The sequence below is a fragment of the Daktulosphaira vitifoliae genome, unplaced genomic scaffold, assembly GCF_025091365.1.
Source record: "Daktulosphaira vitifoliae isolate Bord-2020 unplaced genomic scaffold, ASM2509136v1 Scaffold_2, whole genome shotgun sequence".
NCBI lineage: Eukaryota > Metazoa > Arthropoda > Insecta > Hemiptera > Phylloxeridae > Daktulosphaira > Daktulosphaira vitifoliae.
In genome coordinates this window covers 2965422-2988441 of record NW_026099573.1, presented here as the reverse complement: position 1 = coordinate 2988441, position 23020 = coordinate 2965422, and the positions used below count along the sequence as shown (strand labels likewise).

At 25.9% G+C, this 23020-nt stretch overlaps 1 protein-coding gene and 1 long non-coding RNA gene across 3 annotated transcripts; both read right to left on the bottom strand.

Annotated features, from left to right (window-relative positions):
- Nucleotides 1-2982: 2982 nt before the first annotated feature.
- LOC126898877 (uncharacterized) lies at nucleotides 2983-5898 on the bottom strand. Its single transcript, XR_007702389.1, has 7 exons — nucleotides 5331-5898; nucleotides 4854-5149; nucleotides 4640-4787; nucleotides 4235-4553; nucleotides 3846-4165; nucleotides 3228-3779; nucleotides 2983-3155 (listed from the first exon to the last, which is right to left on the bottom strand). It is a non-coding gene; the product is annotated as an uncharacterized LOC126898877 (long non-coding RNA).
- A 612-nt stretch (nucleotides 5899-6510) lies between these two features.
- LOC126898800 (fizzy-related protein homolog) lies at nucleotides 6511-10195 on the bottom strand. 2 transcript variants are annotated; one of them, XM_050673157.1, is made up of 3 exons: nucleotides 9984-10195; nucleotides 8679-8771; nucleotides 6511-8617 (listed from the first exon to the last, which is right to left on the bottom strand). In XM_050673157.1, the coding sequence occupies exons 2-3, from the start codon at nucleotides 8686-8688 to the stop codon at nucleotides 6993-6995; spliced, it is 1635 nt and encodes a 544-aa protein (XP_050529114.1). In that variant the 5' UTR covers nucleotides 8689-8771; nucleotides 9984-10195; the 3' UTR covers nucleotides 6511-6992. The 2 variants fall into 2 exon arrangements, with proteins under 2 accessions (XP_050529114.1, XP_050529116.1); XM_050673159.1 differs by lacking the exon at nucleotides 8679-8771 and having other exon boundaries at nucleotides 6515-8617.
- Between the last annotated feature and the right edge of the window lie 12825 nt (nucleotides 10196-23020).

Below are 23020 nucleotides of genomic sequence, written 5' to 3'. Positions count from 1 at the left end.
TTGATGTCTTTACCTATCATTTGGTATATTTTTTTTGTAAATCTGACACTTAACCTGCCCACAGGGGGGGATTTAAAATGACAACTTTTTCACAAAAAATTAACTTTTTCAACTTAACTTTTGAAAATGTTCCGGAAGGTCTGACACTTTTATATATATCTTAAATTAAAGCTTATGTAATATACTTTAATTTGAAAAAAAAAAATTTGACCTCTGGACTTGTCTTCGTGGTGAAAGTTGACATCAAAGTTAATAAAAAATTACGATTTTTGTAAAATAATTTTTTTTTATATTTTTAACTTAATAATGCTCTAACTTTTTCAAAAATGAACATATCAATATAATTTTTTTTTATATAGATGCTTGATGTCTTTACTTATCATTTGGTATATTTTTTTTGTAAATCTGACACTTAACCTGCCCACAGGGGGGGATTTAAAATGACAACTTTTTCACAAAAAATTTACTTTTTCAACATAACTTTTGAAAATGTTCCGGAAGGTCTGACACTTTTATATATATCTTAAATTAAAGCTAATGTAATATACTTTAATTTGAAAAAAAAAAATTTGACCTCTGGACTTGTCTTCACGGCGAAAATGGCTACCGAATGCTTTTTTCGTGTGAAAATTCTCGATTTTATTATTTATATTATATTTAACTTTATAATGCTATAACTTATTGAAAAGTTTATGGATCTACACAATTTTTTTATGACAAATAATATTTTTTAATAAACCCTGTTTCATTTACCATACTTTATCTTTATCGAGATATTAATAAGGAACCAGCAGATCAAGTAGCTTTTGGAATAAAACACCAATTTTTTTAAAATTAAACACTATCTAAAGATTTGCATCGAAGCGTTTATTTTTGATAGTGATTTTAATCACTGTCAGATATCATTTACTTGATCCAACTATGCCACGTCACCACTGTGCCGCGACCCCCCTGTGCTGGGTTTTTTATAAATGCATGTCTTTACCTACCATTTGTTTTTTTTTGAATTAAGTCTGCCAAATTATTAGTTTGACAATTATTCATCCATTGTTTCAAACGATCGTTTTCTTTAGGATAAGAAAAAATGCTTTTATCCTTGAAGGAAAATCTACTTGGACAAAACTTCACTGAACATCGCATACTGGTGAGGTAGTGAGATATTTTGAAAGAAAGCACCAAATATAACACGAAACTTGTGATCACACGAAAGAGCAAAACAAGTGTTAACGTACACAAACTAGATAGTATCAAAGACACCATGAAAGGTATGCACTAGAGCGACGTAGGAATATTGATTAACAATAGGTATGATTTGAAGTAGCGGTTTCTACCTGTGTACCTTAGTCATCTAGTACACTTATGCAAGGTGCTAAGACAATAGAACCCTGCATTTTAACTAGTGCAGGACTAGAACAGGTTCATGGTTGAGATAGGTAAACAAATATACATAAGTAAATGTATTTGAGGTATCTAGACCCCCTACATTTTGCTGACCGCATAGTACGTAATTAATTATAACATATAAAATTGATTGCAATTACTACTTAAAATCGTTTCTTCTCCTATAGAAATTTTACCTCAGAGACTACTAAAATAGGAATTCCGCATCTATAGCTCCCTTAATTTGTATTCGTGTACAGAAACAAAAACAATTGTAACTGCTTAAGTCAAATTTAAGTAGTTAATAATTCACATTATAAATGCTGAGAATTACTTAATTTTCATGACTAATTTAGAGATTTTTATTCATGAAAAAGTAATAAATAAGGGTTAAGGGTTTAATACCTTAATTTAATGATGTATTAAAAAAAGTTATGTCAATAATCATGTTTTTTTACGGAATTTCTTAATATTTATGCTACAGCAAATTTAACAATGAAATAAATTAAAAGAATTTTTGCGCTCATACATATAGTTGCACTGATTCTCTTCTGCCAATCAATACACCGTTTTGTTACCGGGCCAAGTTAACTATCTGTTTCCATATAGTCTGTGATATCACCTACAACATATTACCTCCCTTTATATACTATTTCACAGACTATAGTCAAAACGTATAGTCTGTAGAGGGATGGAAAAAATTTTCCCAACCTCGAAAAACTAAATATCGATATGTCGATATATAGAATCAGAAAATATCGATAATTCAAAAACAATTTTAATATTTATTCTTTCTTTGTTTGTCATTGTTAGAACATGGAAGTTGATGCGTTTTGCATTTGATTTTGAAGTTTTTAGATGATGAATTCTTAGCTGAAAATGTGTTTCAGTATCATGCGATTCTTAATAACTAATTTTTATATTGTATTTTCTAGCTTTTTTTTCATTGTTGTCATAACATTTTATTTTCTATACTTTAAATCATTTTATCTAATATTTTACATTACTTTTGTCTATTTTTTATATTAAAACATTGGTTACGTAAACAAATGAATATAATTAGGTACCTAAATAAATAATAATGTAATTTAAATCTAATTAGATATCATTTTTATTTGTCTTTAATATTTTTTGACGATATTAACATTGTTTTTATTCATACATTTACACATTAAATTGTTTAACTAGAGGTTTAAAAATAAAAATAAATGATCAATAGTAATTTTTTTTATATTTTGTATTCACTTAAGTTATTTTAATTCATTATATGTCAATTTCGGGTCATTTTTTGAAAGGCGTCTTCTGTCGTTTTTAGACAATTTATTCATATTTTTATTAGTAATTTATAATGGTTTTTTAGGTCATTAACTTCCGAACCCTAAAATGTAATGATACATTACATATTTGCGTACTTTTTAACAAATATATCATATTAGTAGTATAAATTATTTGTAATTAAGCTATTGACTTTTGAAAATTGGCTTATTAGAAAAAAAATAGTATCCAGCCTAAATATACATACATATGATATTTATATAGTATGTTTTATAAAAAATTTATTTAGCAGTAATGAAATAACACAAATAATAATACAAATATTATATTGTTAGAATTATTTATTAAGTTCGATGTAACTTTATCATTTTTTAAAGAAATAAATGTGGACATTTTTAATGGATTTATCATAATAACTAAGCTCAACGAGTGTTATTTAAATATAAAAATAAATAAAAAGTTATACATTATCCAACTTGAAAAATCTTTTTCCCAATAATCTAAAAACAAATTAATTAATTAGTGTAATATATATAGATTTATTATATATCCAATTAAAATAATTAAATTACCTATTTCTTTCTTTGGAAAGAATATTTTCCAACTTTGGAGAATAGCCTTTTAGAAGGAACAGATGTAGCGACAATACAAAATACTTTTTGAGCTTCTACATAAATTAATGTAAAAACTAATTTCATGTCTTCCCACGTTTCTAATGGATTTTGCTTAAAATAAGTTACTGGTGAAGATTTTAATATTTCCAAATTGTCTATTTAATTGGGTAATGATAGCACCTTTAAACTTTTCCCCTAAATCTCTCTTAGGAAGTTGTGAGATTACACCATTATTCAAACAACTTACAATTGGTAAAACCTTACTAATAGTGACATAATTTTCTGCTGACATCTCAGTTGTGACCATTTCCAGAGAACGCAAAACCACTATAATATCATGTATTTCTTGCAGCTGTCTAGGTGATACCATTTCTAGACCGTTTGGTTATGTCAGCATTATATCCACTATAATTTTAGATAGCTCAACAAATCTTTAAAGCATGTATAAGACACTATTCCATCAGGTGCTTAAATTGAGAACCAATTTTTTAACTACACCTTCTTTTATGCCTGAATGAACAAAAAAAAACTTATATTTTGTTTAGAACATAAGTTTTCTATTATAAATTAATATACCTTAATTTATCTGTATTTTTCTAAGTTCATCGCTCAGTGCTTCGTTTAAAATGCTTAACAATCTCTCTTACACTTAATAATAATTCAGATATTGATGTGGTATTGGTAATTGATTTTTCGACAACTAAATTGATTGAATGTGCGAAACAAGGTACATAGTTATAAGTGTCAAATGAATCTTTCACCGCTTTAGTTTTGTTTGCCCCATTATCATATACAACAGCCATTTTTTTTCCTTAGAAATATTCCATTCATTCAAGCATTTTATTATTTCTTAGCTGATGTAATTGGCTGTATGCGATTTATGACAACAATAATTCCTGTTTTGAAAAAAAAAAACATTTAATGACAGTTTATTATAACAAATTAATCCTTCTAACAATACATACTAGATTTCAATGACAGGCTTTGTATATAATGAATGGTAATTCCTAAAAAAAATTTTTTTCCCTGTCCGTCCAAATGTCAGTGGTGATCAAAGAAAAATATGAAATATTTTTTAAACCGACTGAAATTTAGATTCAACAATTTTGTACTTATCATTAATATATGTTTTGATAGTATTCATATAAGGGACTTTATACAAAGGATTTTATTTGTTAACTATATTTCTGAAGCCTTTTCCTTCAATAGTTCAGAAGGTTTTATTATCTTTGCATAAAAAATATGCTATCGCTTCTGTTATGCATTTATGTTGTGTTCCACCAACTAAAAAAAATACATTTAATCAGATAAGGTATTATATATACATTTATTAATTTATTATCAACTGTGTATTCAAAAATAAACTTTACCAGCCATTGATGAAATTTGTTTGAACACCTCATTTATATTTTGTTGTCTCTGAAGTGGAGAACTCTTTGGAATGGGCACTACTGTTTTTAATGAGTTTGCAATTGAATTTTGATCAGTAGCACTACTAAGATTATCTTGAACAACATACTGTAAGCACAGTTACATAAATCAATTAACATATTTGTAACATTTTTATAAGTAATTTTTCTTTACATCTGGGTCATCTGGAAATTGAATCATTTGAAACATCTTATTACATGTTTTCTTATTGACTCCTCCACTACTTGAAACAAATTGGGAAATTTGTTGTTGTTCAAGTTTGTTACTTATTGAAGCATCAAACCTAGCTTCTGCTTTTTTCAAATATTTATCCAAATGTGCTCTAAGGTTGGATGTGTTGCCAGACGTTTTTATAACTTGTTTACATTCATTGCAAGATACTGAAATCTAGTCAATTTTGGTTAACGAGCACCAAAGTTTACTAGAATCCTTGATTTAAGACTAAAACCCTAAATTTTAAGTGATTTTTCATCAATATTATGATCACATTACACAAGTAATAATATAAATGGGATATAATAACATAAATATCTAGTGATATAAATCGATATGACTTGAGTCTAGAATTGTAGGTAAATATTATATTAACTAATATTAACAAATAATAATATAATAACAACACAAACTTACAAAATATAGTTAATAAAGCACCACTAGCCACTAATATCACCAATAATAAAAACGATATGAATAAATTACAATACTGATAACTATTAATTATATAGTACTACAAGTATAAACGTATTCAAAAGTAAGACGTAAGTCGTAACTATATAAGAACACAACACTTATTAAAATAATAATTATCATAAGTTTCGATGCATCAAAGTAATAGTAATTTTTAATTTTACTCTAAAATTAAATTTTATATATTATACGAAATGAATTTCCTAGAAAAATATCAATCACAATTTCGCTTTAACTATTTTTTAACGTGGGAGCAAAAATTAGCCTTCTTGATGTTATAGAACTAAAAAACTGGGTAAAGCTATTTTTTTTTTATATTAAAATAATTTTATACAAAAATACGGTATTTAATAAACTTTATCCTTGATAATGCATATTATTTTATCTTCGATTGGTAAGCTGATAATATAGGGTTTTTTCTGCCTTTTTTTTTTGAAAACTGGAAGGATTATTGCAAAATTTTTATTGATAATACATTAAAAATTTACTTTGCTACTCTTTTTGAAAATTTAATCATTAATTTAGTGGTACGAAGTACAGATCACCCTATAATATAGCAGTATAGTAGTTATTAAAGAGAAAATAATGTTACATCACCATGAAAAATAGTTTAAAATTTTTAATTAATCATTCATAAATATAATATTATACAAGTGGCATTATAATATAAAAAATAATTACAATAAAAATAAAAAACTTTATAACATCCATTACACTAATTTTATTTATATTGATGTATTTATTATACATTTTCTACAATTTTATTCACATATGTTAACTTAAAACTGACATAAAGGCTTTTTGAATATACATAAATTAATCACAATGTAAAGCTAAGCTAGGAACCTAAAAACTAGTTCATTAGGATTATTTTACTAATATATAACAATTATAATCTTTATTATTTAAACAAATTGTAATTGTTTGAACAAGATATTAATTTTTAAAATGGAAGATTTGCTGCATTGTTCTTCGAATTCTAATAAAATAATTTTCATTAAAAATATAAATGAAATAAAATGTTGGAATGTAGCTTAAATTGATTAGTTGATTGTTAATAATTATTCTTTATTTCTTTTTAAACATTTTACTTTTATGAAATTGTTATAGGTTTATTTAATTAATGTTCTTAAATTAACGTTTTTAAATTGTTCCAATAATATTTTTCAAGTAAAATTATTCATTTTATTATGAAACATATTAATAATTTTTGATAATACATAATATAATGAAGTAATAATCAAATATGGGTTTCAATATTTTAAACTAAGAGGATTATTTAATTAAAAATTATTAATATATATTTTTAAAGAAATAATTAAAAATATTGTTAAGTATTATCAGTACTTTAAGGAAAAACATTCCTCACCAATTAATTGCTAAATATTAAAAAAAATAACATACTTTCAAGAAAAAACAAAATTTAGTTCTCTAATTGTTCTTATAAGTAATAAAATGGTTTACAAAAAAAAAAGATTAAATAAAGGTTAGGTTTGTTCAATAGACAACAAAATAAAACGGATTAAAGATAAACAAATTATAAATTCATAAGAAAGAGAGATCAAGAAATGTTTACATTTTTAGAACATTTGCAATTATTAATTTTTATCTTATGTTAGTAAAAAGATTAAGTTTAGATTTTGGTTCTCTCTGTGATCTTGCTTTTGAAAAAATATTCCAAAAACGTAGGGTTTCATCTCCAGCTCCTGTTACAATTGATTCTCCATCTGGTGACATGGATAAGTATAACACACGAAATGTATGACCAGTAAGCTTAGCAATTTGACTCATTGAAGGATATTTCCATACAACTATTTGGTTCTGTGAATATCCATGGGTGCTAACAAGTTCTTGAGTATTTTTAGACCAGGCTAGATTGCACACTTGTGACCCAGTATCAATACACTGCATTGATTGACCTGTTAAAGTATTCCAAAATCTAATACATTTATCAGCCGTACCTCCACCACTAGTCAAAAGACCTCGTTGATGTGGAGACCATGCTATTGCTTTAACTGCTGCAGTATGTTGATTATAAGTTAATTGTGGAGTATATGCATGAGTATTCCATACATATAATTTATTATCATTACCTCCTGATGCAAGGTAACGATTATCAGGAGACCACTTTAAACCACATACTTCTTGTCTGTGTCCAGAGTATTTTCTACAAATAGATAAACTTGGACTTCTCATATCTCTTAATAATATTTTACGATCACGGCTTCCTGAAGAAACAACATCTCCATTCCAAGCAATAGCTCCAACTCTTCCTGTATGACCAGCCAAACTGTTAATTTGTTTTTCTGCTATTATATCCCAAACTTCAACAGATCCATCTTGAGTTCCAAATGCTAAATAATTACCTTTATCATTCCAAGCAACTGAAGTTACAACATTACCATCAGATGACAAATCACTAATTCTTGTTACTTTACTTGTTGTTGCAGACCAAAGATAAACACAACTGCCTAATCCAACAGCAAGTAAATTTGATAATGACCAATCTACTAAATTTAAGTAAAAGTCATCCTGTAATTCAGGGGCATCTAAAACTTTAAAAGGCACTCTGGATATTTTTCTAGGTATTTTTCTTGGAGATCTTAGAATTTCTTGACTCTTTGCACCCAGAGGTGATAATGAATACGGAGAACATGATTGGATATTACCAATTTTTTCTGGACATGAAGAATAAAACTGGAATAAATTTCGTTTTATAGCTAATTGATTTCTATTTTTATTTGGTAATCCTAATTCTCTTGTACTGAATCCAATAAGCTCATTATGAAGAATAGTTTTGTATGCACCATTTTTATTAATAAATTCATTATGAAAATCTTTTTTTCTATTATCTAGACAATTTCTATCTTCAGACATGATATTAAATCTTGTAGTAAGATTATTTACTTCTCTGTATGGTATAAATCGGTCAGCTCTAGAGTTATTGAAATTCATTCGTTCATAATTAGAGAGTATATTAGCTTGATTACTTTTGAACTTTTTAAAAGACTTTGGTTCATATAGATCATTATCTACATCCATTTCTTCATATCTATTAAAATCCATTAAAGTATTTTCTTTTTCAATGATTTGGGGTATCACATTAACTACATTTTGTATTTGACGATTTTTTAAAACAACATAATCTGGACTTTTAGAAAGCTGTGCCCTCAGTCTCATGGCAAATATTGGATCCACTCCTTCATCCATAGCCTTTAATGCACTTATACCTAAAAAAAACATATATTTAAGTTTAATAATTAATAACAATATATTCTTTTTGAACTATACTGTGGGCCATGAGACAACAAAACTATTGAGTAAGATAGAAATCCTCTATCTTACTACTGAGATCGCTAGTTAGAAGACAGATATCATTTAATTCTAGAAAAAACAACAAATAGATAATAAACAAACAAAATTATTGTTTTTTTGTTAGATTTTTTAGTATTTTCAAAAATGTTTCATTCTTGGTCTTCAAGTTTTTGGATTTAATTTTTTCATCTATCACTAGCAACTGAGATTTCAATTTATAACATTTATGCACTAATAAATATTTAATATGGTAGTAATTACCACATATTTTTAAATTATTATCTTTTATTAAATAAAATAGTGTTATTATAAAAAAGTGTACATAAACTCTATAATAGATGTTCTTATGTCATAGGAACTAAACAAAAGTGTTACCAGTGTCCTAATAGTTATTAATAACCTCAATGTAATATTAAAGTCGAATACTGATTTGTAGGTTTCAATAGGCTGTTTTTTCTTAAATATGGAAACACATAACACATAATAAGTGTTTTAATATTGCATTACCTCTATATTTAGTAGCAAAACAGTGTCGTTTTGTTTAAAAATCCATTTTATATTACTTAATCGTAATCTTAAGTTAACTATTTATTGAAGTTTTTGTACACTCTCTTGCGTTTGGGTGTAAATAAATAAATAAGAGAATTCCAATGAAGTTTAAAGGTAAATTCTATAAGATTATAATGAAACTAGCTATGATGTATGGTTCAGAGTGATGGGCTGTTGACAAGAGGAGATAGGATAAGGAACAAACATATAAGAGGGAGTATAGGTGTAGCATTAATCGTGAATAAAATACATTTAATATTAAGGACGATTGTAGAAAGATAAATTAAATGTTTAAATTTGTACTCATTACCTTAAGATGAATGTATTAGTTAAATTAAACATTAGACTATAAAGACATTTTTAATATAATGAATAAACAAAAATTTGTCTATTATTTTAGAATAATTTATTAAAACAAAGACTAATATATAAATGATCAATTTAATTAAACTTTATTAATCAAGTTAATACAATACATGATAACTATTAAAAAACTTTAAACTTTAAACTAGTTAACCACTCAGAAATAAAAGATTAAGCACTAAGTGCTAATATTAATAATCCTAAAATATAAAATAAAATCTATCAATATTTATTAAGTTTATTTTTAGAGATGCTCTTTTATAGTAAACAACTAAATACATAATATTCTTTAAAAGAAACATACGTTTTAATTTGAATTCTTTATCCACTGTTAAAATAAGTTTTGAAATAAATAAATCATTCACTAACCTGAGAATATTCCTAAAATATCAGTGACAATTTAAAATTAATTCGTCTAATTTATTATATTCCATCAAAAAATACTTTAATTTAATATATATTACATAAACAAATTTTATTCGCAAGTTAAAATAGTTATTAATTATTAACTTTTTCTTCAATATTTGTGGATATTTACAAAATGTAACTCGTGTCAACCGGCGAGAGAATTTCAAATGTGAATTAAGCAATTATACTCAGTGTTACCTAAATTAGGAACTTTTGAGTCAGTTTAGACAATGAAATGATTGATAAGACTCAATCACGATATAGGCTAAATAAAACTCACACTGTCATATAAGAAATTTAGTTAGTTCTAATCTGGCTTTGGTGGGTTATTTTACATTCTAAACATAGAATTCATTGAATATTCCAGTAAATTAAAAGTAGTCTACAGTTAGTGTAATATTTCATAATTTATGAATTATTAAGAATGTTAAGATTAATGTTTTACACATATAACATAAATAAATTTTAATAAATAAAAATATTTATAGTGTATTCATAGGCATTTTGCCTTATAAAATATTAGTTTATCAGATAATGAATTATTGGAAGTACTTTTTTAAGAAAATTAAAAAAAATTAATTGTTTATAAGTTTTGACTCTTAAAATTTGTTAAGGGGAAATGTCTTCTTCAATACTTTACATATACTTCAGTCTATTAAAAAAGAACGTGTTTAATTTATATTTAGAATACGTTAATGCGCAGCCAAAATTTATATCTTGAAATATTATTCAAGCTTCGAAGCTCAGATGAGAAAATTAAAATTGAAAATTTATATTGATTAAATTTCGTTATATTAATATAAATTACAATTTATAACATATCGATATAATTAAATGTATAAAATGTTATCACTTTTTCTTTTTTAGTTGAGAGCTATTGATTTTACTCTACTGTGTTTTTTTTGTCAATTGACACGATTACTCTACTTATACTGCACCGATTTTCCTCGAAAATACGTTAAAACATTACAAAACGTGTCTAATTAAGTTGTAAGCATCATAATATTTAAAAATTTCTTTCAAATCCCATAATAAAGGGAAAATTTCCGTAAAACTACAGTTGTTATAAAAGCTAATGTTAAAATTTTTAGTTTAAAAATTTAATGAAATTATTTTTTAAAAAATGGATGAGATATTGCCAAATTTTTATTGAAGATAATTCATATATTTACTTTGATGATTATTTTTGAAAATTTAATCATTAATCAAGAAACTTGGAAATTTAAAAATCACTACAAAAGTGTTTTAATTACTCATCAAAGTGTTTACAATAGTGATTTAAATGGTACATATTTTAACTGATATAAAAAAATGATTCAACTTCATTATGCTGGACTACGACTGTACTATTCTTTTTGTATTAATGTTTAGAAAACTACAAGTAAAACCTATGTTATCCTACGACAAAGTTGTACAAACTTGGGACCTTTATTCAATTAAAAATTTTTAATTTTTATAACGTTTCAAATCCTGAACTATTTAAACCTACATAAAATTTAAGCTAATACAATGCAGTTTAAGACGAATAAAAATAAAAATTTAATTTCTTTGAATTATCAAGCTTTACAGTCAAAAATCATAAAATTTTTGGCAAATAAGCCCGATTTTGAAGTGTTTTGCATAATAGTGAAATATCTAAATAAACTTCAATCATATTAAATTAAAACACATTTAATGAATTACATGATTAAAAAAAGGAAAACGCATCAACATTTTGTCTTTTATGATTAATCGACTTCTTAAGTTGAAAATTGTGTAATTTTTTATGGTAATAATTAATTTTATATGCATCGAAGCGTTTGATGGCAGTGATTTTAAACATTATCAGATATTATTCAATAGAAATTTAAAAATGACTCATTCTCACTTCGTTTGTCCCGAAGGTATCTAACTTTTTTTACTTATATTTTATTTTGAATATAATATGATACCAAATTTAGGACAAGCTTGAAGAAAGTAACCGCCTTGATTTACATACACCAAATTATAATTGTTTTTAATTTTTTAAGTTAGCTTGATGAAATAACATTATAAGCGAAACGTAAGTGCTATGAAATGTCTATGATAGCAGAAATAAAAAAATGTTTAAACCACTCATTCTGTCATCCTTCAAAACACATATCATCAAAAACAAATCACAATGATTATGGATTGGGTAGTTATATAAAGTGTTCAGTACGTAAAGAAACGAGTTTCTAATTTTTTCATTGTTTGTAACAATTCGTCTATTACCTTATTTACTGAACACTTTGTATAGTGTTTCAATCAGTAGTGCAACTAAAAAATAATTTAGAGGTAGGGGTGGGAATTATTATCTTTTTTTTCTTTTGTTCACCAAACATTTTTTACTCTCAATCACTAAAAAACTAGAATGAGCAAAATATAAAAAAAACCCAGCACAGCGAGGTCGCGGTAAGGTGGAGATATGGTATAGTTGGGTCCAGTATAGGTTTAATCTGACAGTGATTAAAATCACTATTATAAAAAACGCTTTGATGCAAATCTGTAGATAGTGTTTCATTTAAAAAAATTGGTAGATTATTCCAAAAACAACATGATCTCCTATTTCCTTAATTATATCCTGATTACAAGTTTTATGATTTTATATTTTACATGTTTAACTTTATATTTATATAACTTTTTGAAAAATGTATGAATCAATAATATTCTATTGTGATAAATATTTTATAAATATTATATACCTCTTTCATTCTACATACTTTTTTTTTAAATCAGACCATTTCCCTTTATACAGGGGGGTTCAAATCTTTAAAAATGCATATAGAAAGTAGAACTTTTTCAACTTAATTTTTTAAAGTATTCCGGAAATACTGACACTTTTATATATAACTTAAATTAATGCTTATGTAATATACTTTTATATGAAAAAAAATTTCAAACTTTATTTTGTTTTCATGGTGAAACAGACATCAAATTTGATAATTTAAAAATACCCAACACAATGGAGTCGTGGTAGAGTTGGGTCCAGTATAAATGATATCTAACAGTGATTAAAATCACTATCATAAAAAACGCTTCGATGCAAATCTGTAGATAGCGTTTAATTTTAAAAAAATTGGTGTTTTATTCCAAAAGCTACATGATCTCCTATTTCTTTACTTATATCCTGATTACAAGTTTTTGATTTATAAGTGTAATATACGAATAAATAAATAAATATATATTTATTAATAATAATAATAATAATAATAATAATAATATATAAATATAAATAGTACTTATCTTACATCATGCATTTTTCAAAAAGTTATAGCTTTATAAAGTTCAAAATTTTTTTTCTTTAATATTACAGTATATTACATAAGCTTTAATTTAAGATATATATAAAAGAATCAGACTTTCCGGAACACTTTCAAAAGTTAAGTTGAAAAAGTTCATTTTTTGTAAATAGTTGTCATTTTGAATTCCCTTCTGTGGGCAGGTAAAGGATCATATTTATAAAAAAATGATATCAAATGATAGGTAAAGATATCATGCATCACCGAAGAAATCGGTTCGGTGAAAGCTGAGAAAAAGTTATAACAGACACAAAAAAAAAACACATAGTAAAATTAATACCTTCTCAGCTTGGCATCGAAGCTAAAGTCATGGCAGTTTTAAGTGAAAAAAATTGAAAAAATGTAGAAAGTTAGCGATTTCTAAATTTGTAACGACTAAAAATTAAAACATCGCAAATATTTTTCTGGAGGTTACAACCCTACCCCCTTCTCCTCTGTTTTGTACAACTGATTCTAGTACTCATTAATATTCAATAAAATAAATATACATAATAGTTTTTCCCCCATTAAAAATGGCTATAAGCTCTAATATAGTTAGTCTACTCTTATATATGATTCTTCTGTGTGTATTTAATTTGTTTGTATAAAATATATTTGCTATACATTATAGATTATTAAAATTTTAGTTTTACTTAAATGTACTTAATAAGTAGATCAAATTTAAATTGTGTTTTAAGGTTACTGTTGAAGCCAATGAACTAAAGTAACTAAGTACTACTATGTTTAAAGAATACGCTAAAGTTAGATAGTAATTAACCCTAAAATAGTATAATTACCGTCAAAATTAATTATTATTACAATGCTAGAGAAAATTTTGTTCCCACAAAGTACAAAATCTATGATAGTATGGCGTGATACAGATTTTCCCAAGGAATATAGAAACAAAATATTGCGGTCAAAACAAACAATATACATTTTGAGGCGCAAAAAGGATGAATACAATCAAGAATAGGAACTTGAGTAGTGGTAGCAGTCGTGTTGTTTGAATTTATATTTTTATTGTTGTGGTAATGATAATAATAACTGTTAACGAACTACTGGCAACGAATGGAGAATTCTTCGTTTCCGTGAGAAACAACAGGTCGAATTTATTTTTTATATTAATGAAAAAATAAAATAAAACAATAAGTTAAACAATACCTTAACAAAAACTTCAACTTACCCTAATATAATGTAAAGTAAAGTAATTACATATAGGAAATGTAAATAATTACGATAAATAATAAAATCATAATAATCTAATAATATTAATTATATTTATACTCGGTAAATCTAATGATTCAGAAACCAAAAAGTATTATCGGCTTCAATGATATCCTTAACAACTTTTATTATGAGTGGCATAGCCATAATTCTTTATTTTCAAATTTTTTTTTAACGATAGAGCTAGACGACGTAATTCTAGGAGAATTATTCGCGAAGATGAGAATATTTTTTTAGCGCACCATGAGCGTTTAAAATTTTTATTAAAAACGCTCATTGCCGCTAGTATTTTTCGATTTAAAATCTGAAATTTTTACCAGACCTGCACAAAGACATTCCAAAAGTACCCTGAAAATTTTTTAAATATCTTCATTTTTAACCGAGTTATGAGTTTTATTTTGTGTGTTTCTTGACACTCCAGGACTTTTCTCCACATAAACGATATTTTTTCCGTTTCACTTATATACCATGTGCATAGTTATTAGTAGGATATTATTTTGGTTTGCGCATGTCAATTTTGTTTAAATTTTATTCAAGTATACAAGTGTATTAATAACATGGTATTTAAAGATATCTTAGGAGTACACCAAATATTTTAAAGTCATATTATTAGGTAATTTTTTTGTTATTTCATGCATATATATATATATATATATAGCTAATAAAAATTATTGTATAGAGTGTATTAAAAAATAAGTATCGTATGATAGAAAATTTCATTAACTATTATTTTCATTTATATTTTTTTCATTTCCTTCAATTCTTTTTCTTTGTGGTAGGACATTTTCCTACAGTTTTTACATTAAATTGTATTAGATTCTAACATAAATTTAAATGTATTGTCTTTTATTTGAAATTTTATATTATATTCAGCGGCATATTTATATGTAGGCTATATAAGCAACTGCTTACAGCGGCATATTTTAAGGGACTGCAAATATTGAAGGCTATCAAATTTATAAAAAGCGAGTTATTTTTTAGCTTCGATGCGAAGCTGAGAAGGTATTAATTTTACAATGATATGTTTTTTTTTTGTGTCTGTTGCCACTTTTTCTCAGCTCTCACTAGACCGATTTTGATGAACAATATGTCAAAAGATCACAAATCGTATCTAGTTGAAGACATTATCCTTAAAAATTGAAAACAAATTCTCTCGTTCCCTGTAAATGGGGAAAATTTCCAAAAAAATTACAATTTTTCAAATCGGTAAATTTTGTAATTTTTTTTTTTTTCTTAAAATTACCATAACATTGTTAAAAATTAACACAATAATTTAATTTTTTTTTATCTAAACTTTAGATATTTCCCTTTTTTTCGATATAATTTTTTTTTTAAATCTAACACTTAACCTGTTCACAGGAGGGGATTTAAAATAGCATCTTTTTTACAAAAATTAATTTTTTCAACTTAACTTTTGAAAATGTTCCGGAAATACTGCGTTCTTTAAACATATGTCAAATTAAAGCTTACAATAAATACTATAAGTTCAAAAAAAAAAATTTCCCAACACTTTTTGTTCTATAGGGAAATGGCCGTCGAATTTAACGAAACTTATAATTTTTATGTAAAAATTACTGTTTAACATAAAATATTTTAATACTTCATGAGGGGAGACGTATTTTAATACGTCTTCCCTCACGAGAAGAAATTTCTTATTCATGTTAATATTATTTCACTAAGTGTTTTTTTTTTGTGGTTGCGATTTATTTTTCCATCCCTTAATTAACCTACTTTTTTCAAAAATGTCAAATGATTATAATTTGTATTTAGTTGAAGATATTAGCGTCGAAAAATGAAAAAAAAAATCCCTTAATGAAAAAAAATGTACCTTAAACAGCTTTATTCATGCAAACATTTAAAATGATTCATTTCTAATATTTTTAATAAATTTATTGTCGAATTAGGTTTGATGTAATAAAAGTATTCAACTGCAAAAGTAAATAATTTTATTTGTAATTTATTAATTTTTTAACTCTATTTGTGTGTGTTACTAAGAGTCTATAACATTCTAAATATTTTTGTAACATGTTGCTATACAAAACACAAATCCTTTTTTTTTTTTAATATATTTTTTTTTTTATTCAAATAACTTTATAAAATTCACATCTATACAAAATATATGCACAACCGTAAATGGGTTAACAGTAGTGAAAAAAAATTACAATATGACTTGAATAGCATGCAGTAGGGGGGCACCCAATGGAGCTACCTACTTTGAATTTTAACTTTTGAAAATGTTCCGGAAGGTCTGATACTTTTATATATATCTTAAATTAAAGCTAATGTAATATACTTTAATGTGAAAAAAAAAAATTTGACCTCTGGACTTGTCTTCATGGTGAAAACGGCTACCGAATGCTATTTTTGTGTGAAAATTTTCGATTTTATTATTTATATTACATTTAACTTTATAATGCTATAACTTATTGAAAAGTTTATGGATCCACACAATTTTTTTATGAGAAATAATATTTTTTAATAAACCCTTTTTCATTCGACATACTTTATCTTAATCGAGATATTAATAAGGAACCAGCAGATCAAGTAGCTTTTGGAATAAAACACCAATTTTTTTAAAATTTAACACTATTTAAAGATTTGCATCGAAGCGTTTATTTTTGATAGTGATTTTAATCACTGTCAGATATCATTNTGATAGTGATTTTAATCACTATCAGATATCATTATACTTGATCCAACTATGCCACGTCACCACTGTGCCGCGACCCCCCTGTGCTGGGTTTTTGTTTATTGATTTCATTTTTTTCTTTTTTTTTTCTATAGGAGGTCTCTACACCATTTTCTTTTTAATCTTCTTGGCGGATTGTCGGGGATGTGCTTTGAATAGAGGTATTGTATATTAGGGTTTGAGTGAGAGTTAAATTTGTTATGAAGTTTTAGGTAAGCAGTTTTGGCGATATTATTAACATAACTAATTTGAAGATCTGAATGGAGAGTTTTATTAGGGACGTACCAAGGGGAATTGGTGAGTGTTCGTAGACAAATGGATTGAAAAGATTGGATTTTTTGGATGGACAACTCTAAAAAAAAAAAAAAATGATTTTTAGTTTCACCTGAATTTAACAATCGATTTTTACAATTATAATCAAATTTTATAATACGCTCAATTGAGTAGATCTTTATACAACTTTTTTTTTATTGGTTTTATTAGTTAAAGTAAACCATTAAAAACAATTCAGTTCTGTATATTTCAATTATAGAATATTTTTCTGGTAAATTTACTGTAAATAGTAATTATAAAATTTGCTGACTGCATATTAATCTTAACAATTTCATTTTTAGCTTCGATGCGAAGCTGAGAAGGTATTTGTTTTACTAAGATGTGTGTTTTTTTTTTTTTTTTTTTGTGTCTGTTACCACTTTTTCTCAGTTCTCACCGAACCGATTTCTTTCAATGATACGTCAAAAGATCACAAATCGTATCTAGTCGAAGACATTTCCCTCAAAAATTGAAAAAAAATCCCTCGTTCCTCGTAAATGGGGGAAACCTCCAAAAAAATTACAAATTTAAAAATCGCTAATTTTCGAAATTTTTTTTACTTAAAATTGCCATAACTTTTTTAAAAATAACCAAATCAATATATATTTTTTTATATAGATGCATGATATCATTACCTTTCATTTGGTATTTTTTTTTTTATATCTGACCCATTACCTGCCCACGGGGGTGGATTTAAAATGACAACTTTTTCACAAAAAATTGACTTTTTCAACTCGACTTTTGTTCTGGAAAGTCAGACACTTTTATATATATCTTAAATTAAAGCTTATGTAATTTACTTTATTATACAAAAAGAAAATTTCGGACTTTATTTTATCTTCATGGTGAAAATGGCTACCAAATGCTATTGTTGTGTGAAAATACTCGATTTAATTTTTTTATTTTTAACTTTATAATGCTATAACTTATTGAAAAGTGTATGGATCAACATAATTTTTTTATGAGAAATAATATTTTTTTATACTCTCTTTTCCATTCGACATACTTTATCTTAATCAGGATATTAATAAGGAACTAGCAGATTATGTAGCTTTTGGAATAATCCACAAATTTTTTAAAATTAAACACTATCTAAAGATTTGCATCGAAGCGTTTTTTATGATAGTGATTTTAATCACTGTCAGATATCATTATACTAGATCTAACTATGCCACATCACCACTGTGCCACAACCCCCCTGTGCTGGGTTTTTTCTATTTAATTATGTCAATTTTAAACTTGTAAGTTGAGCTACAAGTTATGGTAGTAAATTTATTTTTTTTTATTATAAACTTTCACTTTAAAAGACGAAAAAAAGTAGGTTAGGAATTATTACTTTTAACATATTAAAAATAAAAATCAATAATAATTTGAAAATAATTAATTATAAAAATTATATAATATATAATCAAAAATATTTTGCTTTTGTAATTCCACCAATTTCTTAGAATTAAGCACTATCTACAGATTTGCATAGAAGCGTTTATAATAATAGTGATTTTAATCACTGTCAGATTAAATCTATTCTGGACTCAACTATGCCCGTCACCACTGTACCACGTGAACTCACTATGCTGGCGTTCTATTGTTGTTAAGACATATTGACTTCCTAATAATTATCATTATTGTTTTCATTTATTGTGTATTTATGATATGTTCATTAATAGCTAAGTAATATACTTTGTGATTTATTAATAAACATAGACTTGTTTGAAAAATATTTATTTTTTGTGGAAGAATTAGTAGTGTTATGACGAAAATATATAAAAATGAGCCTCCTCTGTCATAACATAATGAAGGGCAGCAAATTTTTAAATGGCGATAGGCAGATAATATGTGAATACGCCACTGATTACCTAATAGTATTATAGTATCCATTTCAACCTATTACTTTAACTTCACAGTTTAATTTTTATTTATGATACCAAAGATAGTGTTAAAATTGAAATATTATTAAAATATTGTGATTAAAATATAAGCTTGACTCATTTATAATTTTTTTAAATGTGGGGCTTATCCCTAACGACGGTTAAAAATTGTATAGATAGATTGATCGCTTCTGTTTTGGTTAATTGTGTGAGATAAGGCCTAAAATTGTTCACGGGGGGTTTGTCACATAAAGGATATTTATATTTTTATTAAATAGAATTTATGTCGATAATTAATGAAGTTAGAAAAATTCTAAGCCCAGATTTAAAGTAAAAATTTGTATTTTTCGTAAATAATTTTTTTTAACTATATATTACAGTAACTAATAATTAAATAAAAGTTTTTTTTTTTTTGAAAAATAAACAAATATTCGTCTTTGTGAAATCTATTTTTTTAAATTATCTATAGTGTATAATATTATAACAATATAGATGTTATGGGTTGTAGAGAATTATAGATATTATCTGTAATATTCTACTATTTAGTTGTGTATAAGAAATTAATTTGTATGCTTATGTTATATAAAATTATTGAATTAGAAGATATTATATAAAACGTTATTTATCCGCTTGAATAACGTGCTTAGCTATAAATTTTCGTAATTAATATTGGCGGATAAAAATTAAAAGTTAAATACTGAAGAATGGGTTTCCTAAAGATTTCGTTTTGGTATTTCTAGTCTTTAACCTATATACTAAAGATCTACCGACAACAAACACAAGGAAATTTATCTACGTCTATAGTTTAGCCTATATATGCCGTTATATAGATTTTGTGAACTTGGAAAATACTCTAACTAGCAAATTTGATGTACTACATAAATACTTTAATAATAGAAACTTAATTCTGTCAAAAATGAAAGTTGCTGGTTTACCTGAACAATAAAAAAACACATCCTAAATATCTTGGTATAGTATTAGATAAAACACTAACTTTTAAGGAACATTTAGTTATGTTGCCAATAAAAATAAAGACGCGTTATAGCGTAAACGATAGGGTGAATAGTATATCACGGGGTGTTGATGCAACTATAATACGGATAAATATATTGTTACTAGAGTACTCAGCAGTAGAATAGTGTGCACCTGTTTGGATCAATAGTGCACTTGCTAACAAACTGTATACCCAGCTTAACTTGACAATGAGAATTAAAAGGGAGAACTTTAAAACGACCCCTTTAAAATATCTATCATGGTAGCCATTTTAGAGGAATCGATATTGCTTACTACTGCAGTATTAATCAATGAAAAAGTCAATATCAATATAACTGATAGGATATCTATTTGTGAATTAAACAATATTCAATACTTGAATTCGATTAAAATTAACGAATTTTCACTAATAATGTAAATTAAAAAAAACGGTGGTAGCACAGTGAGATTGCGGCACATTTAGAATGTGGCATAATTGGGACAAGTATAGATAATAACTGACAATGATTGAAATCACTATCATAAGAAACGCTTCGATGCAAATATGTAGATAGTGTTTAATTTAAAAAAATTGATGGATTATTAAAATAGGAAATGAATTCTTATTTCCTTATTTATATCCTGATTAGTAGTTCTTAGATTTAAAAGTATAATATATGAATAAATATTTATTATAGTAATTAAATATAGTATGAAATTGATATTTAATAATTTAGTGTTGTAATTTTTACGGAGATGTTATAAAGTAGTTGTTACTTTTATGTCAAATACGTATAAAAATTGAAGGGCTTGATACAAAACTTTTCAGAAGATAATTTGTTGTTAATTATGAATGAATTTTCTGCAAGGAATTTTCATCAGAGTCAAAGATATATTTTTATTGATCAACTTTAATTAATTGCAGATTTGACACCAGTTCGAAGAATCTAACGACAAAAGTTTTATTATTCCTAATGAATCATTTACTGATGAAATTCAAAGATCTATGAAAACAATGTTTTTATTATCTGTGATGACTTTAATCTTCCAGATGTCACGTGGAAAAATGATGAGCATCGACTTGATTATTCCACTTCTAATCACTTCTATATTGTGTTCTGGGGGCTTTGCTTCTCTTAATTTTTTTCAACTTAACCTTGGCTGAACCATATTAATTCCATTTTGGATTTAGTCCTTTGTAATTCGGAATCTCTTGGGGTAAGGAGATCTGAAGAGTATCTTGTGTACCTGAGGATCGTTACCATCCAGCTCCAATTGTAGACTATAATGCTGGATCTATTGAATTTTATATTCGGTAAATAGTAAATGTCTGCAAACCTGTGGCAAGAGTCTAGTGGATTTGGATATCACTTTTGATTGTCGTTTGAGCTTTCATTTACATCCTGAAAAAGTAACTTCTAAGACCCTTAAAATGCTTGTGTTTGTTAAAAGTATTTCTTCTCAATTCAAACTTTCTTGCGCCCTTAAATTCTGTAATGCTTTTTTGTTCGTTCTCACTTAGATTATGGTGCGGTAATTTGAAGCCCTAATATGGTTAGTGACCAATATAAAGTTTAGCATGTACAACGTAAATTTTTTAAATTTACAGCTTTTGCTCAATCTACTGAATTTAGCTGATAGAAGAAAAAAGGTGAACTTACTTTTTTGATGTATGTTAATTTATGGAAGTATTAATTTTCTTGAACTGCTGTAGTCTTTAAATTTTTGTAATACTATTTTTTAATTCCCGTACATTATACTCTCATTCTCTCTTCCTTTCTGTATCACCAGTCATACGATTAACTCTCCGGATGATAAAATTGACCAATTCAGACCTATTTAATCAAATTTTCTTATTGATCATAAACATTTACTTATATTCTTTTTCCATTGCTGTGCTGTATTTTTTAATTTTTTATACTTTGTGTAAATGTTTTGATGTTGATAAATGTATAATTTTTGTTATTATTGTTAAAAATCTATACTTGGACCAGCTCCGTTTTATACATAAATGAATAAATGAATATTTAATTTTTACATGTATTAAATAGGAGCGCCAAATATATGATTGCCTTAGGGCGCCTATGAAAATTGGTGCGATATTATTCACACCTTTCTTTTTCAGTGGATTGTGTATTCTTATATTACATATTGATGACATAAAAAAAGAGTCAGGCGCTTTTTTGACGTAAGTGTGTAACTGTAACCTTAAGTACAACTACTTTATATAAATTTGGAAATTAAAAATATTTGATTCACTAGATTGCACTAAAAGAGTAATAATGTTCAAGAGATAATTGAAAAAATATTTTCAATTTACTCTTCTGAAAAAAAGGTAATTATGTACTTAGCTTTTTTTTACTAAGCAATCAATGTGTAGTATATTTAGGAGACTTCAGTTTTAGTATAGCTCTGCTCTTCATACAAAACATGAATTTATACTTAATTGATAAAAAAACAATATATTTTATTATGTACTTAATACACATTAAATAAAAACAAAGGGTTATTTTATACTTTCACTGTTATTATTAATTAAGTACATTGTAGTATTTTTTACAAATATAGATTTATATATTATTATTTTTGTTTAATATCATCGCTTAATATCATACGCTATTGGTGTAGCAGTTTAAAGTATTTTAGGGAATTTCT